The 12,197-nt window shown below is 48.7% G+C and overlaps 2 protein-coding genes across 7 annotated transcripts; one reads left to right on the top strand and one right to left on the bottom strand.

Moving 5' to 3' along the window:
• Positions 1–40: 40 nt before the first annotated feature.
• On the top strand, positions 41–8,864 carry ankle2 (ankyrin repeat and LEM domain containing 2). 5 transcript variants are annotated; one of them, XM_079743023.1, is made up of 13 exons: positions 41–65; positions 1,402–1,892; positions 2,270–2,446; positions 2,850–3,034; positions 3,472–3,660; positions 3,891–4,013; positions 4,403–4,466; positions 4,700–4,881; positions 5,038–5,144; positions 5,630–5,820; positions 5,934–6,789; positions 6,887–7,018; positions 7,594–8,864. In XM_079743023.1, exons 2-13 carry the CDS (start codon positions 1,409–1,411, stop codon positions 7,799–7,801), a joined length of 2,898 nt encoding a protein of 965 aa, XP_079599149.1. In that variant the 5' UTR covers positions 41–65; positions 1,402–1,408; the 3' UTR covers positions 7,802–8,864. The 5 variants fall into 5 exon arrangements, with proteins under 5 accessions (XP_079599149.1, XP_079599150.1, XP_079599146.1 ...); XM_079743024.1 differs by having other exon boundaries at positions 45–136; XM_079743020.1 differs by lacking the exon at positions 41–65 and adding an exon at positions 629–741.
• A 63-nt stretch (positions 8,865–8,927) lies between these two features.
• pgam5 (PGAM family member 5, serine/threonine protein phosphatase, mitochondrial) lies at positions 8,928–11,855 on the bottom strand. 2 transcript variants are annotated; one of them, XM_079743062.1, is made up of 6 exons: positions 11,363–11,855; positions 11,038–11,210; positions 10,675–10,800; positions 10,376–10,464; positions 9,984–10,117; positions 8,928–9,554 (listed from the first exon to the last, which is right to left on the bottom strand). In XM_079743062.1, the coding sequence occupies exons 1-6, from the start codon at positions 11,590–11,592 to the stop codon at positions 9,404–9,406; spliced, it is 903 nt and encodes a 300-aa protein (XP_079599188.1). In that variant the 5' UTR covers positions 11,593–11,855; the 3' UTR covers positions 8,928–9,403. The 2 variants fall into 2 exon arrangements, with proteins under 2 accessions (XP_079599188.1, XP_079599189.1); XM_079743063.1 differs by having other exon boundaries at positions 9,984–10,114.
• Between the last annotated feature and the right edge of the window lie 342 nt (positions 11,856–12,197).

The raw sequence follows: 12,197 nt of genomic DNA, 5'->3' as shown, positions 1-12,197 counted from the left end.
TTTTAAGTCGGGCATCTGCGAGAGGGAGTTGGGGTCCTCAGGCAGGGCGGTTTGAAAGCGTCGCGGTGAGTACATCCCAAAGGGTCAGCAGCCTGCAGCTATTCCGTATCCCTAACCAGAGGGAGTTGATGAGGAGGTGGGCATGAACCGATATGATAATCATGTTAAGAAAAGGAAGAAGAGCTCAAACTCATGGTCTCGTAATATATGCATGCGCCGACACGGCCTGTCCAAACACAAACGTGCGTGTAAACCTATGGTCGGGAAAGCAAACTGCTAGCTAACGTTAGCTAAGCTGAGGGACAATCTCCCTTAGTTTCATAACCGGCTTGTTATTACTCGTTGCAGAAACCACCTCTGACAAACATTAGATTACAGAATTAAATGTTTTAAAACGTTTTATTTGACCAACCGTCCACATAAATTAGCTTTTTACTGATACAAAGTTAGCATTGCCTCAAAAGTGGCCATAATATAAAAGTTGTAATAGTCATGCATATCTTAACATTTAGAATCTTACAATTAATATTTAGAATCTTCACATTTATTGTAATTAATCGAATATAATTGCTATAATACAACTTTCGATGTCTTACGTCTCGGACACTGAGCATGCGCACAACGTGTTGTAAACAATGACACTCTTCCAGACCATCTTGAGCATTGTGTCTACACAACTGTTTATCTTTTAAAAAAACGGAAGACTTTGTATTGCTCACGCAAGATATAAAATGATCTTCGGTAAGTAGGCATGTGCGTTCTCGCTGTCATTGCACCTAAGGCGGTATTTGTCTTACGATCACTACGATGTCAAATTCGTGCATCACGAAAGCCCTCCACGGATGGTATACTTGGGCGTGACAGCTTACGATCACATCGACTAATGATGTCAGATGTGTTGTTTTAACCACAGTGACATCATGGCAGCTCTCAGATTTAGCTTCCCGTGTTTCACATATCGCTCGTTTTTAGTTTTGGTGTTGCGTCGTCTGTTCTCGTGTTAGCCTTCCAGTCCTTCACTCTCGGCATTGTTGGCGTTACTTACTTGTTTGGTTAGCAAGCTAGCTAGCGGATGGCATACAACTCTTGTGGTCTGCCTTTAATAAGGCAGTGTCAGTTGCTGTCTTACAGCTAATGTACAAAATAGGTTGGAAGGCAGTGATACATTAAGGAAGGTCTTAATGTTGACAATTTTAGCTTGGTGGTTTGGATTAGTAGTGGTGCTTTACTTTTTCATTACTTGATGTTACTTTTTCTTGATTGCCCCCTGCTCCATTGCCATTCTGATGTAGGTGTGTTGATGTTCTATGGATATCCATGTAATGAAAAGCACTGTGCCGAGGTGCAATGGCGTTTTGAGATCACATCATGGTCTCTGATCTTTCCATTTCTGCCATGTAGCTGAAGCATGGAGGCGGTTCTGAGCAGGCTGAGGGGACTGAGCGAAGACGAGCTGTGGCAGGAGTTGGCCAGAGCGGACCTCAAGTTGGGCCCAATCACGGCCACAACCCGGGCCATCTTTGAGAGAAAGCTGGCCAGGGTCCTCGCCGGGCCTGAGAGCGGTGCCACCAAAACGGACGGCCCCTCTGGCGCCGGCGCCTCGGGGGGCCCCGGCGCCGACCGGAGCGACCCCGCAACGTGTTCCGTGGCGGCGGCCGCTGTCGGCCGTGGCCCTCTGGAGGCTGGGAGCGAGGAGGCCGACTTCGGCTACGGCTCGGGGCTCAACCCCCCTGAGGAGGAGGAGATCCCGGCTCCTTCGCGGACCGGCTCCAGCAGTTCGGAGGATGACCCCGCTCAGCCGAGGACAGAGACCCCCTCCAAGGCGGCACAGGTGTCGCCCACCTTCTTCTACGGAGTGTGTCCGCTGTGGGAGGACGTTTTGGCAAGAAACGGTGAGTCGAGACTGAGGATCAATGTCCCATCCTCACTGGTATATGTTGGCTAAAATAATATTGTGATGGTATGATGGTTTTTCATGTAATATACAACGCCATGAGATAAAATATAAATGGTGCATATGTTGTTTAATGCTGGCTATTTACATGCAAGCTACAAATATTGGTCCGGTATTGCACATTCCGGTCAAATCGGCCGAAGTTTCGGATGGCAATAATAATTCCCCGGTCCAGTATTTGTATACATCCACCTTGTGCCATGCTTTAAATATCCGGCCATTGAGAGAGATGCTTTAAGGGAAAGGAGAGCATTGTATCATCTTGTTGTATCCCCCCCCCCCCCCCCTGTCCCCATCCCCCGTCCCCCCAAACAGAGAGACCACACGTGTACACAGACAAGAAGGACGCCCTTCAGGTTGTGAAGATGATTAAGGGCGCTCGCTTCAAAGCCTTTCCCTCACGTGAGGACGCAGAGAAGTTCGCCAAGGGGATGTGTGACTACTTCCCTTCCCCCAGCAAATCCACTTCCTGTGGCCCAGTCATGGCCAAAGGTAGGCACAAGAGCTCGCACTCACTGCAATCCAAGTCTAGGGCACTGGAGATAAGCATATTTTCAAATTAATTAAGAATTAACTGGACGGACAATGTATTCTGCGCGGGGGAAAAACATTTAGGTTAGTTTCATTAGACACTGAGAATACATCCTGTTTCTAAATAACTACTTTGAAGCAATGCCCTCCTGTTTTTTTTTTTAAAGTGGACAGACGCAGAGAGAGCTTATACCTAACCGTACTTGACCATGTTTAATGCAGAGCGCCAATGCATCACACATTACAGTGCACTATCCACAGCCAAAGGTCACACTATAGAAACCTATATTGAACTCTATCGAACATTAGTGTCCAATACACGGGCAGTGCCTTCTGTTTTCAAGTGCATTCTGTCACTGTCTAGATCACACGGAGGCGGACGCCGTCAACCGGGAGCGAGCCAACAGCTTCAAGAGCCCCCGCACTCAGGACCTCACCGCCAAGCTGAGGAAGTCAGTGGAGAAAGGCGACGAGAGCACCTTTAACGACCTCATCTGGAATAACCCCCGATATCTGATAGGTTCAGGGGATAACCCCACCATAGTGCAGGTGAGGCGGTGTCAGACTCGCAATGAAAGGGTTTTGGGGGGTGTGCGCGTATTAACTGCGGTGCCCTAGACTTTTGGTGTGTCTTTTATGCAAAGACGCACCAGTAATTTGTCGATCTGTCAACGTCCTTGCTTTACCCATGGCCACTGTTACTTTGTAGAACTAGTTTTATGCGTTGGGGCTCCGTCCTCTGTGCTTTCGGTTCGGTTTGAGATGCTTTGTCGGTCTAACCCGTCGGATTTGAAACAGTTTACATACTGTAAATACCTTCACCTTGTCTGTGTCTCTGATCTCTAAATGGCGGACGCTCCTGGCAACCATTGTAAAAACCGTCTTCACTGTCTTATCTGTCTCTGTTTTAGACCTTGCTGCTGGTATTGTTCAAAAGTGTCTACTCTAAATGCCTTCCTTTGTGTTTTGTGTGTGTGGCCATGCAGGAGGGCTGCAGGTACAACGTGATGCACGTGGCAGCCAAGGAGAACCAGGCGGGCATGGCCCAGCTGCTGCTGGACACCCTGGAAGACCCTAAGTTCATGCGCCTCATGTACCCCGACGACCAGGAGCACATGCTGCAGAGACGCATCCGCTACATAGTAGACCTTTACCTCAACACCCCAGACAAGGGAGTGAGTGACCCCTTCTCTTTGGCTTCAAATAGACAATGTAAAGGCATGGATTGCGTTGGGGCTGGTTGATCATTTAAAGAAGTGTGTTAACTGGGGGACAGTGTAGTTCCTTTCTGTTTTTGTGCAATGGAAACTGTGATGATCAAGGCAGAGAGTGGTGCGTTCGGTTATCCCGTATCACAATGGCCCACCCTCAAGGTTCCTCAGCTGACGTTGTGTCCCCCACCCAGGGCTACGAGACTCCTCTCCACTTTGCCTGTAAGTTTGGGTGTCCGCACGTGGTCAACGTTCTGTGCTCCCATCCAGACGTCGACAAGAACCGCAAGAACAAGTACGACCAGAAGCCATGTGAAGTGAGTAACTGCTTCTAAAGGTTTTTTTAGTTCTACTGACCTAGTTGTGAACTAGAGCCGGCTGTTTGCACTAGGTGTCGAGGATCCACCTTGAACACAAACAGTAAATTCCATTGCTGTTCGGCAAACATACTTTTTGTATTGCTGGTGTCGTCTGAATAGCTTTGTTGGTAAGATTTCTCTGCTCAGCCTAAGGCTATGTTGGATCCAGCTGCCATGATATGGCAGGTTCTCGGAATTCACACCCCGACGGTTATTTATATTCACATTAGTCACCAGAGCTCTCTAATATCAACACAGACGAGGCACAACAACTCGTCACCCCGAACGACCCCGGCACTTTACTGTTTGCTAACCGCCTCCTTTCTGTTGTTGTTTTTCTGCCCCAGGTGATTTGTGATAGAAAAAATAAAACCCAAGAAGTGAAGCAGAAGATCCTGGACTACTTGGAAGGTACAAGATAGAGGTTTCTCTCCAGGAATCGACAGCGCTGTTACCCGAGTTCATAATCGCAACAATAAATGTATTTGAGCGGCTCTAATTTTAGATTTCATCTCCATACTACAGTTTGTAATCCGATCCGATGTACCATACCAATGGGTTTAATATCAAATGCCCGAGAACACTTTGTTAACATCGGCAAAAGTTGGATGATGTCGTGACAGTCCGTTCCACCTCTGTGTCAGACCGCTGCTACATACCCTTAATGAGGGCCACAGACAACTCCTCCCAGCCTATCATTGGTGCTCCCTGGTCACCTGAGCCCTCGGAGAGCTTCTCCAACGCGCTGTCCCCGCGCCACGCTCGAAGTCCCATGGATCCCCTGATGTCCGTCAAAGCCTTCGCCGGCCCCCTGAGCCCCTCCAAAGTAGGGGTTTAAAATAAAACCCGATTGATTACTTACCTACCTACATGAATCACTTTCACTGAAATGGATTTGAATTTGGTTTCTTTCGACCACCACTTCCTCAACCAATTGATCTGTTGTGCTGATTGGGGTTCATCCCGCTGGTGTCTTCTGTAGGCGTTCGAGTTCCGGCGTGCGTGGAAGACGCCGCCCAGAGACCGAGCGGAGCAGGTTCACCACATCCTCAAGTCTGACCCTGACCGCGGCGTGGAGAGGGTGGGCAGGTAAGGATCAGCCCTCACACATACATTTTGAGAGGTTAGAATCCTAAGCGCACAAATCCCATGAAGACTTCAGTAAACGTTATAAATAAATAAAGCCTTTTGGATTTATTGGAGGATTTGAAGGTTGTTATCTAGCTGTCTAGTTCTGTCCGAGAACGCAGTGTGAGGGCAGCATACTGATAAGCTCTCGGAGAGAGTTTACACTAGGTAGAGTTTACATAAGGTAATTTGGCCGCCAGTTTAATCTAATAGCCTTTCTGATTGAACTATTAAAGCATACCATCAAAATCGGAGCAGCTTCAAACACTTGAATTGCTGTAACGTACAAGCACGTTTCGATAAAAAAGTGCACAGTACCAATAGGAATCAGAACAATAGGTAGTAGTTTCTTAAGTTGAGGAGTTATTTTAGTTATTAGTGACCGGGTGAGGTTTAAGTATTTTCAGAGAGAATCTCTGTGACTCGTTCTCTCTATCCATCCACAGGAACCTGGCTCATGAGTTCGGCCACACCTGGGCAGAGTACTGGGACTTCCTGGACTGCTTCGTGGACCTGGCCTCACAGGAAGGCCTGCGAAAGTTTGAGGACTACCTCAGCAGGAAGGACTTCAGCCAGCGGGCGCACGAAGAGGCCGGCGAGAACGAGACCAGGAACCGCTTCCGGACGCCATCTCCAGGTACGCCCCTCCCCCTTTTCCGCACCATGAGACCGCCTGGCCTCAACGTTTACGGCGTCCTTCTGGTCGCACGTCGTCCGTCTGGTTTCCCATCGACGGCGTCCTTCTTGCAGGGAAGCCCAAGAAGTTCTGCAACTCCATCTCGGTGGGCGCCTTCCTGGACGAGGGCGACGACCTTAGCCGGGAGGAGATGAAGAACCGGCAGAACGCGGCGCTCACCAGCATCAGCTCGGCGGCCGGCGCCCGGGACCGCCGCGGCGCCGACCTCATCGAGACGGCGGCCGAGGTGGACCTGCTGTGCGGCGGCGAGGGCCTGCTGCCGTCCCCGGACGGCGCGGCGTGCGGCACCGAGCCCTGCGCGTCCCCCCTGGCGTCCGGCGGCGGGCGGGACAGGACTCCCAACGGGGACAAGGCGTCCCGCCCCCGCCTCCCGCCGGCGTCCTCCGCCATGCTGCTGCTGTCGCCCGTCTCCGACCTCACGCTGGAGTTCGAGCACATGTCCCTGGGGGGCTCCGCTGGCGGGGGCGGGGTCCGGGAGAGGAGGAGCAGCGGAGGCAGCCGGCACAGGGAGCTGCGGGACTCCTCCTCCAGCTCCTCCTTCAGCCCGCCCCCGGTCCCCCTCGCCGCGGCCCAGCTGAGCTCCGGGCTGGGCCGCCTGTCGCTGGGCCACGCCGAGGCCTGGAGAGCGGAGGACGAGGGGGAGCCGGCCGGGGGGAAGAGGTGCGGCAGCAGCAGCTCGGAGGAGTACCTGGAGGCCCAGGAGAACGTGGACGGCCCGCTGGGCCAGAGGACTAGGGGGGCAGACTCGGGGCGCACCCTCTGCGCCCGCTCCAAGTCGTGGGACCACGGCGGGCGGGACCTGAGCAGCTCGGGCTCGTCGTCGTCCTACAAGTCCTTCAACAGCTCCAACGAGTTCCTGAGCAGGACGCCCCCACCCCCGCGCATCAGGAAGAGCCTTTTCATTGAAGGGTGGGTTTCTTACTTTCTCGCTCCACATCACATCATTACGCCGCTGTTTTTCTTTCTTTTCTTTTGAACTGTGTTGTGTTCCCCTACGTTTTCCCAGGGATGTTCCCACCAAGCTGGACAGCGAGGCCCTGTTAGCAATAGAAGCCATAGATGTCAGCCCCCAGCAGTTCCCCAGCATTCACAAGTGGAAGAGCACAATGAGGAGCTACTCCAAATCAGACATGCAAAGGTGAGTCGCGCCACTCTGTCCGCACAATTTTCAGAACAAGTTCTCGTCAGTTCTCTCAACAAAAAAGTAAACACACAACTATGCACTTTTAAATCTTAGAGTCGCTATGTGTAACATATCAACAAACATATAGCTCAAAATCAATAATAAATGAATAAATAAAACCCTATAACCGAAATATTCCACAAATTAAAAAGGCTGGCCAGCCTGTCCCTCCTGGTTTATAAGTGTCTTACTATCAACACTCCCAAAACCCCATCTGAAAGACTCCCCCGTACTAACGGGTAGGAGATTAATCTGACACCTTTCAACTTCAATATGCTCTAGTTGTACATTTAAAGCGCTGGTCTGGTGCTTCACTTTGGCATGTACATCGTACTAGGATCTACTGTATCTCTTGTGTTGGACTGGCTCCCCACATTAATATAGGTGGATGTACTCGCAATATATCCTTAAAAAAAGACTTTTTCACAGTGGTTAGTGTGTGATAGAGCGCATGTCGTCACAATAAAGCAAAGTCCAACATGGGAGTCCTCCTGATCTAAAATAACCAGTGACCTTGGCTCTCCTGCCAGCTGGCCCAGCCCTGCGGTGGTGAAACAGCGACCCAGGATGCCACCGCACACCCCCAGCTCCCCCGCAAGCGCCCTGGGGCCTCCCGCCAGCCGCTTCAGCCCGGCCCGGCTCGGCCCCTCCACGCCAGATTTCAGCCCTGGTCGCTACAGCCCGGCCCACGCCAGCTCTTTGCATCGCATCCGCCTCAAACACTTCAACCCCCTCTAGCTACGTCCCATTTCCCCAGACCCCCTCCCCCTATTTCTGGAACCCCGGTTGCGTAGATGCCTCCCCCTTTCCAGTACAGCTCCGCCAGTCCCCGCCCCGATGAGTAGCACCAGCGCTCAGAAACCCCCCCCCCCCCCCCCAACGGAAATATGCACAAGCGTCTCAAATTGTTTGTAGAAATTGTGAATGGTACTTAATAACCCCATACAGCGTACAGGAAACATCATCGCATAAGGTTGTGATGTGCACGTGTGACTGATGGGTAAAAAGAAAAGTGAGGTTTCCTGTGAGGTGTGAGGAAGTCAATATTTTAAATGTTTTTTTTGTACGTGAGTCAGTAGCACAAAGGGTTAGTGTTTATAACGTGTAAAGTAACTGCCAGTACCTGTGTTGTCCTCGGTTAAGGAAATTGCCTTACTTTTTTCAACCAATGGACATTTGGTTAAATATAAACAAACCTGTCATTCTGTCCAGCCGTTCTTGACGTCAGACACTGGGCAGCCGTGTTGGGCACCGCTGTGGACATTGGTACCCAATTAATTTAACATGACCTGTGTTCATTGGTCAACATTTTACTGGGTTTTAGATCAACCGTTCTTTTTGTCTCCTACCAGTAAAGGCAGCCTTCAATTGACATTTTTGTTAAATATAAATCAGACTGAGCAGCGCACACTGTACGAGTTTGGATAGAAAAACGATGTATACACTTTTTAAGTCCGTTTTTTTCGGCTACACATCAGAACCGGTCAGTTTGCGTCCATGAGGAAGAGAATGTATATTTCCGTGTAACTGAAGCCTTCATTGGAGAGCACAAGACTACTTCATTAAAAAGGATTGTATTGCTGTAATTGTGCTCTCAGGTGACAAAGATCTTATCCTGGTCTCAATGTTTTGAATGTGGAACGTTGCAAAAAAAAAAATGCACCTAAATACTTAAACTTGCTAATTGTGCTTTTGGCATTCTATGCTTTATAAAAAAGGAAAATACTTTCATGGTGATGGCGCGTTTTCTGTATGTCTAGATTTTTTGCTTTCGACTAATAAAATTTCACTCCGTACGTAACTTGCTACTGCATTTTCTTGCCTGCTTCCCAATATTCTGCCAGTGTAAAGCATAAAAGTCAACTACAGAACAATAACTTTATTGCACAATTTCATAGACTTTTGAAAGACCCTCACATCGAGGGCACGGTACAAAAAGCATTTCTGCGTCATTCACGATAACAAAAGCTGTAGAAATGTGGTTTTTTTAATACATAATTTTCGTTTAATAAAATTAAAGATTAGACACTTTTGGGATGAACTCTTATACATTACATTCAGAAGCTTCTCGACTGACTTATTGAACCAGATATTTGCAGCACAAATCAGTTGAGCTAACAAGTCTACTGGTTGTTTGGACTCCCTTGCACTGAAGGTAGGTAGACTATGGCACGGGAGTGACTCACAAAACACTACAAAACTAGCATCTTGGATAGCATTTATGGTAGTTAAATTACAAAAAAGCACAAAAGAACAGCTTATTTGCAAGACACTTGAGTAGACGACTGCATGACTCCATCCTAGGTCTTCTGAACCGACCCCTGTGCTACGCGTATGACATCAGGTCCGGGTGAGTTTGTCCACGGGCATGAAGCCCGAGTCTCCCAGGGTTCGGAGAGCCACACGGCCGCTCGGACGGATGGTGAGCCAGGTGATGCTGCCGTTGTTGAGGCCCATCCGCAGCCATCCCTCTGGGGGAAACTGCAGAGCCCTGAGGGACACGGAGCAGACGCAAGGATCACATTAATGGCTAAGTGAAGTACATCAATTGGAAGCTACACACCAGCGTAGGTAAATATGTGTTTTCTGGTAGTACTACTGTTAATGCAATATGGTACGAGTAGTGCTCATTGAAAAGACTTGAGGAATTTATCTTTACCATATGATTGAATGCAAATGCACTGTTATACTCTAGGTATAGGAACCACTGTCGCTGATCGGCCCAAGTTGGTGCTGACAGGTTGTTTACCTGTTTTCCTGTGTATGATGTTACTTGCAAAGGACCTCACCTATTAAAATCTGAGCCCATACAAAATGGGCAATGTCAAAATGTGCTGGTTTGCCGTTTAAATGAACAGGACGGATCCATACAGAAGCAGGAATCAACAACCGAGGAACCTGATCGGTGGACCACACACACCTGCACACAAAGTAGCGGATGACGTTGGCGTGGCACACGATGATCTCGTAGCTGTCCTCCTTCTGTTTGGCGTCGGCCCGGTGGATGTAGCGGCGGAATGCGGCTTCGATGCGAGCCCCGTCCTCGTGGTACTGCTGGAGGGAGGGCACACAGGTTGAGCGCTGCCAGGTGAGAACTGACCTCTCGCTATCGGAATCAACAACGTTACTCTCTAAAGTATTCTTGAACCCTCCGAACTCTAAAAGTCAACCCCAGAATTGGCTTGGAGCTTTGCAAAGCCAAATTTGGCAAGAGACTTGATTAAAATCGATGGTGTCTAATGCATATATTGGCCGGGAAACACTTGAACATATCCTCATCCATCTCTACAACAAGCAGCAGTCTGGTCTCACCACAGCGTCTGGCTTCCAGTGTGTGACTGGGGGGACGGGTTCAATGGGAGCTCCCTCTCTCAGCAAGTCACAGCTGACCAGCTCCACTCCTGAAAAAGTAGAAAGTCAAGTTCAACTTTAGAGTTAATTTGCAGTCAAATGTATACGTATGTATCCACTGAACCTCATAAGAATAAAGCTGTATGTTATTTCTCAAATAGGAAATAACTGACCCTAAAATATTGTTTGTTGTAATACAGAACAGGGTTACCAAAATGAATTCCATCGATTATTACTGCTTTTGTGTCTCAATTACTGACCTTGAAGGTGTTTGCTGATTATGTTCGCCGTCTCCGTGGCCCTGGACATGGAGGAGTGCACTAGGGTGTCATACTTCAGGCCTAAAGCAGCCAACCGCTGGCCTGTGAACTCGGCCTGTTCCCTGCCTAAGGAACAGAAGACAAAGGTACTGTTACAAGGATTCATCCGATTTTCAGATTAATGTTTGTAGGTTAATTAATGGTCTCTGTTGATGCAAAAAGATCAATATAAATGCATGGAATATTTTGGAAGAAATTACCGATTGGCCTCAACTTTTTACGAACGAAACGGTGGTAGATCGGCCAATTTGAAACACGGGGACAAGTAAAGAACCAACAAAAGTAAAAACTTAATAAAATAACCTAATGGCGTGAGGATTCTTTCTTTGTCGCCGTTTCCACTCAGGTTGTACTGGGAGTGTCTGATGAGGAGGATATTGCGTGTGGCTTTAGGTTTCCCGTTGTCCGGCTCAGAGGTGAGGTCTTCTGGTGCTTTCTCCTTCTTTTTCCCGTTGGTGAACGCCGACGGGTCCCTCCTGTAAGGAGTCATGACAGGTGATGGGATTAGAAGCTTTACGCACACTAGCGGTGATCCCCAGCACTGACATAAGACACAACACCAGTAAATGAACTTTTCACAAACAATCAATAATGTAGAACAAGATAAAGTAATGCGCGGTGTACTTACTTATCCCAGTTAAATTCCCAAGCGGGTCCGGACGGCACCGGTGTGTGGTTTGCGGTTGTCCATGCCGGCTGTGCTGCTTGGAGGACACCAAACCGGCTCCACACACTCGTCTTCTCTCTCCCTTGCTCTCCAAAACACCCGCGGGACTCGGCCACGGCCACCGCTAACACCACGGCAGAAGAGCCTCCAGCGACCCCGCATATAAGTTGTAGAGTCCTCCTGTACGACATTCTTGAATCCGCTGAGCCGGGGGGCTAATGCTAGGCAGCAAGCTAATTGACTGGTTTAACTAGCTAGTTTAATCTGAGCTAAATTTGTGGCTTGCAATAAGGCCAACTCGAATTTACAGAATTACGACCTAAATGTCTACACTGCCTTATACACAGTCAACGTTTTTACAAACGTATCACTGAATGACATTAATAAATGCTATCTGACATAGAAAGAGAAACTAGCCTTACTTGGAAATGAACGCTGACCGGATTCATTATACTACGGTGTCCCGGCAGAATCAAATGTTTGACGATTTCATAAATCCCTATATTTGCCACGCGGGGGCGCTCCGGTCACATGTCCCTTCACAAATACTCAGACTGCGCCCGGAGATAATGAGATTACAAATACCTCAACATAATTATAAGGAATAACATACAATGAATGCGTAGTTTTTTGTGTTGAATGCGGTAATGGGTTATTTATTTAACCGATATGAACAATCTTCTCCCGCCTGATATAAACGAAACATATCCTTCTCCAACTTGAATCGACCTTTCACTATAGCCACGGGATGTATTGCTCTTTAGCCATACCGATTTTCATCCGTATAGGACGCAGG

This window comes from Pollachius pollachius, assembly GCF_949987615.1.
Source record: "Pollachius pollachius genome assembly, chromosome: 1".
NCBI classification, from domain to species: Eukaryota; Metazoa; Chordata; class Actinopteri; order Gadiformes; family Gadidae; genus Pollachius; species Pollachius pollachius.
The sequence above is the reverse complement of the archived record's forward strand: the minus strand, read 5'-3'. Positions and strand labels throughout refer to the sequence as shown.